General features: G+C 47.8%; 1 protein-coding gene across 1 annotated transcript; it reads right to left on the reverse strand.

Annotated features, from left to right (window-relative positions):
- Positions 1–223: 223 nt before the first annotated feature.
- On the reverse strand, positions 224–2,108 carry LOC136970659 (uncharacterized abhydrolase domain-containing protein DDB_G0269086-like; the record flags this gene model as incomplete). Its single annotated transcript, XM_067265116.1, has 1 exon — positions 224–2,108. A coding segment is annotated over exon 1 (1,885 nt), but the record flags the coding sequence as incomplete, so codon positions are not given.
- Positions 2,109–3,976: the final 1,868 nt, after the last annotated feature.

A 3,976-nucleotide genomic window follows, 5' to 3' on the forward strand; every position in this document is an offset into this window, starting at 1 on the left:
TCCGTTGGTGCGGACTGACCCTTACCTCCGGTACAACCGGGCAAACTCGCTATAACCCGCGCACAGAGATGCCTCGCGATGGTGTAGGACCCCTTGGATCCCCGAGACCTATCCGCGCGGGTCCCCCTACGAGGAGGTCGTCCCCGTCGCCTTCGGCGTGTCATCCGGTTTTGTTGGTCACCAGATGTCGCTCGGCCCTTCTCACGGAATTTGGGTTTCTTACCGCGAGCTCGGTGGTGACCGTTGTCCGTCGTTTTCCGGACCGGCGATATGCCTCCCTCCGGACTTAGCACGTGTGTGGGTGGTTCCGATTGGCCACTGGCCGCGCCCGCCGTGGCCCGAGACCTCCGGGTCTCTTTACCGCTGTGTTTTCTTTGAACCCGGTTGACGGTCGCCAAGATCAGGTTCGCCTGTTGCCCAATCAATTCGGCCAAGTCGTCCACGGAATGACACTCCTTCGTAGCATCCAGGGGCTTATCCCGTGTCGCATTCGGTAACCCTAGCAGCGGTTCGCTAGTTTCCCCGATCGCTCGTCTTTGGTCATCGGCGTGTTGCGCCAACTGCGTCGCGGGTTCCCGGCCGATATCTCCCAAGTCGATTATTTCCCCGACGCCACAATTTTGACCCTGAGGCGTCCCAGCTACCCCATTCTTTACTGCTCTGACTCCCGGCCTCCCTTCATCAGCGTCCTCGCCCTCCAGTTTCCTGTTCGCGGCGGGTCGTTCGCTTTGGCTATCCGATTCGCTACCGGAATATCTCCTCGCAATAGGAGTCGCGTCCCCTGCTTTATTTTGCTCAGACTGCACCCTCCGCTCACACTGGGCCGTGCGCTGCCACCCTAGTGTCTGGTCAAGCGGTCCTATGACCATCCCCCGGTTTTTGTCGTCGGGCGGCTCTCGTTTAATCGCCTCGCTCGCTTCCACGAACATCCCCGCTACCGCACTTAATATACTCTGCTCCTCAGCTAATTCCCTTTTTCTTGCCTCGGAATCCGCTTTCTCTCTCGCTTCTACCAGCGCTCGGAAGTCCCTTTCCGTTAAGAGAGCGTCTGTCGCTTTCCCTAACCTATTGGTGATCGCACGCGTCACCCGTGCCGATCCCGGCGTTTCTTCGCGTCCTTCCTCCCACAATCCAAGCGGTACTGACGCTAGGCCTGCCTCTACCTGGTGACCGAAGGCTCCAACGAGTTGGCTTTCCTCCTTCGTTCCCGTCACCGCTTTAGAGACCCATGACTCCCTTAACGCCGACGCTTCCGTTCCCGAAACGTCCTTAACTGGGGGACCATTTCTGCCGCTTACTGTCTCGGCTTCCTTCAGCGACCTCCCGACTTCGGGTTGGATATTATGAACTGCCTCCTCCCGTCTTGCCGCGACTCCACTGGGCTCCTTAATGTCCCGGTCTACCTGTGAGTTGCGCCTACTTTCTACTCTTAGCATGGGGACTTTGGCCACCCTGACCCTAGCGGTTCCCGTCCTCGATCCGGCTACGTACGTGGGCCTTCCTTCTCCCCGCATTGCCTTGACCCGATCCTTTGCTTCCCCGCTCCCCGGTGGGCAAGAGAGTTTGGATGCTCTCACATCCACCACCACGCGGTCCGCTGCCTTGGGTCGCATGCGTTTGGCCTCGTCGTCTACCCGCCTATCAGGACACCCTCTTTTCGGCCGGTCAGTTTCCCTTGGCCTATCCAATCCCCCCTGCGGCTTGTTTCCCGACAAGCTAATTCTATCCCCGAAGTCGCAGTTCCCCTCGACTTTAAGTCCTTCGGATCGTGTTTGCCGTTCCTGCCGCCTCGTATCGTCTAATTTCCCGGTGATCCCCAGCCGTAACTTAAGTCGTTCTAACTCTATCTCTGCTCTCCTCGCCTCGGACTCGATCTCTGCTCTTTTCACCTCGGACTCGATCTCTGCTCTTTTTGTCACTTCCGCCTCTGCCTTTTCTTTGCTCGCCGCCTCGATTTCCGCTCTTCTCGCCTCAATTTTCGCGAGCTCGATCCGCAACTTCAGTGCTTCGAGGTCGTCTCCTGACCCGCTTGTCCTGCGCGACGAACTCGGCTCGTCATCCTCCCAGTCCCTAGCCTCTAGCTGCCGCGATTTCGCGCGTCTAGGCATCTCTGTGAGCTAGCGAGAAACAAAAAATTTACCTGGGTCTAATTGCTGGTGATGTTCTGTCCGTCCGTCTGCTTCTCTGTCGTAGCTCAGTTCTTCCGATTTTTTTTGGAGTTTAATCCAGGATAATCCAACGTAATCCAAAGTATCCAAAATATCCTGTCGACTGCGCCAGTAATGTTCAAAATAACCTCTCAGTCGGTTTGACGGAAAACACAAATTTTTATATTTACAGTAAATGTACAAAATAATCCAAATTAGAGTTACAATTAAATATGCACAACACTAATTCCAACAACAACCGACTATTCCCGTACAAATTCGTCGAAAGAACTCCTTACGAACAAACAGACTTGTAATTAACAAAACCTCCGAGTCAGGAACAAGTTCGTACACAAACACGTAACTTCCCACGAGAGAGTTAGTTAGCACCTCGATAACGACGATCTCCCTTGATCCGATCCGATCCGATCACCTCCGATACGATCACACCATCCCAGCCGATCGCGATACGAACTTAAATAGTCGACGGCGTTCGAACCCTGCTCCAATCAAATTTGAATGTTCCCGCCACGGCCGCCAACGGTCACTTCCCGCCGGCCAATCGTCCGATGGTTGACGATTCGAAACTTAACGGTTCTTCCCACGGAAGTTCCTAACGGTCGTTTCCAACGACCGATCCTAACGACTTTTCCGTTATGACAGTTCGTTATAACAAACAGGTGGGAATCGCGCGTCTTGGCGATTCCATACCTTACATTAACAATCGCAATTTTTTGTTTTTTTATAAAACTCATCACTACCGTCAAAACTAAGCTTTTTACCATTTTATAATAATTAAATATATAAAAATATTTTTTAAATAAAATATTATAAGCAGGTAACGCCACACGCAGTTTTAAATGTTTCCAGGAAAGTTAAGCAACTCGTTGTTTGATTTTTTAGATAAGGAATGAAAGCAATGGAATTCTAAACATACCATTATCATTCTTTTATAAATGTCTAATTGGTTCATTTATGAAATATTAAAAAATATCCTAAATATAGTTAGTTGATGATCAGTTTTGTTTTAAAAATTATTTCTTACTTTAAGTAGCATTTCGCACAGAATTACATTTCGACTTCTCTCATTAGTAATAATTTATGTGCAACTTGTCCGAGTGGAAGAAATTTATGAACATTGGTAGTTGGTACACACAACAATTTAAACAAATTGCGATGGCAAACTTTTTCATTAAACTTATGCGGAGATTTTTTAAAGGATTATCTCCGCTAAGACTAATAACTTAAGTTTCGTCTTATGTAGTCTGTTTTAATCAAGGGACAAAGAGTAATTCCTTCAAAACACTTTAATCACACTTGGTATGGCAGCAATGCATTTCGGAATAGAAAAAAAATCACTCCCTCTTCAGGCTACAAACAAACAATGTGTACTGTTGACATTGATAATTAAAAACAAAAGTTTATGATATAAAACACTGATTCGAAACAATTTAAAATCTATTCTTTACAAAACGCAGTTAACATTTTCCCACAATCCAATAAGCGTTTTTCATAAATTCTTTCCCAAATTTTTCCGTATAAAAACTATAAAAAGATTAAGAAAACATATATATATATATATATATACATTTTCATTACATGTCTAATATCTAAATAGGGACTAGTTAGTTAAGCATACAAAAGTGCTCTTGGCAGATCGCTCTCGTCCTACAATGCCTTATACCGTATAACAAGTCACACTTTGTGATCACAATGTACAGAACGAAATCAGAGAGGAGTGAAGCGCCCGAAATTTATCGTAGCCCATACTTCCCGTAAGATACCAGAGAGTAATTGTGTGAATTTGGTCCAGATCGATCAAAGCGGTT

Source organism: Centruroides vittatus, unplaced genomic scaffold, assembly GCF_030686945.1.
Source record: "Centruroides vittatus isolate TY-2023 unplaced genomic scaffold, ASM3068694v2 contig_2099, whole genome shotgun sequence".
NCBI classification, from domain to species: Eukaryota; Metazoa; Arthropoda; class Arachnida; order Scorpiones; family Buthidae; genus Centruroides; species Centruroides vittatus.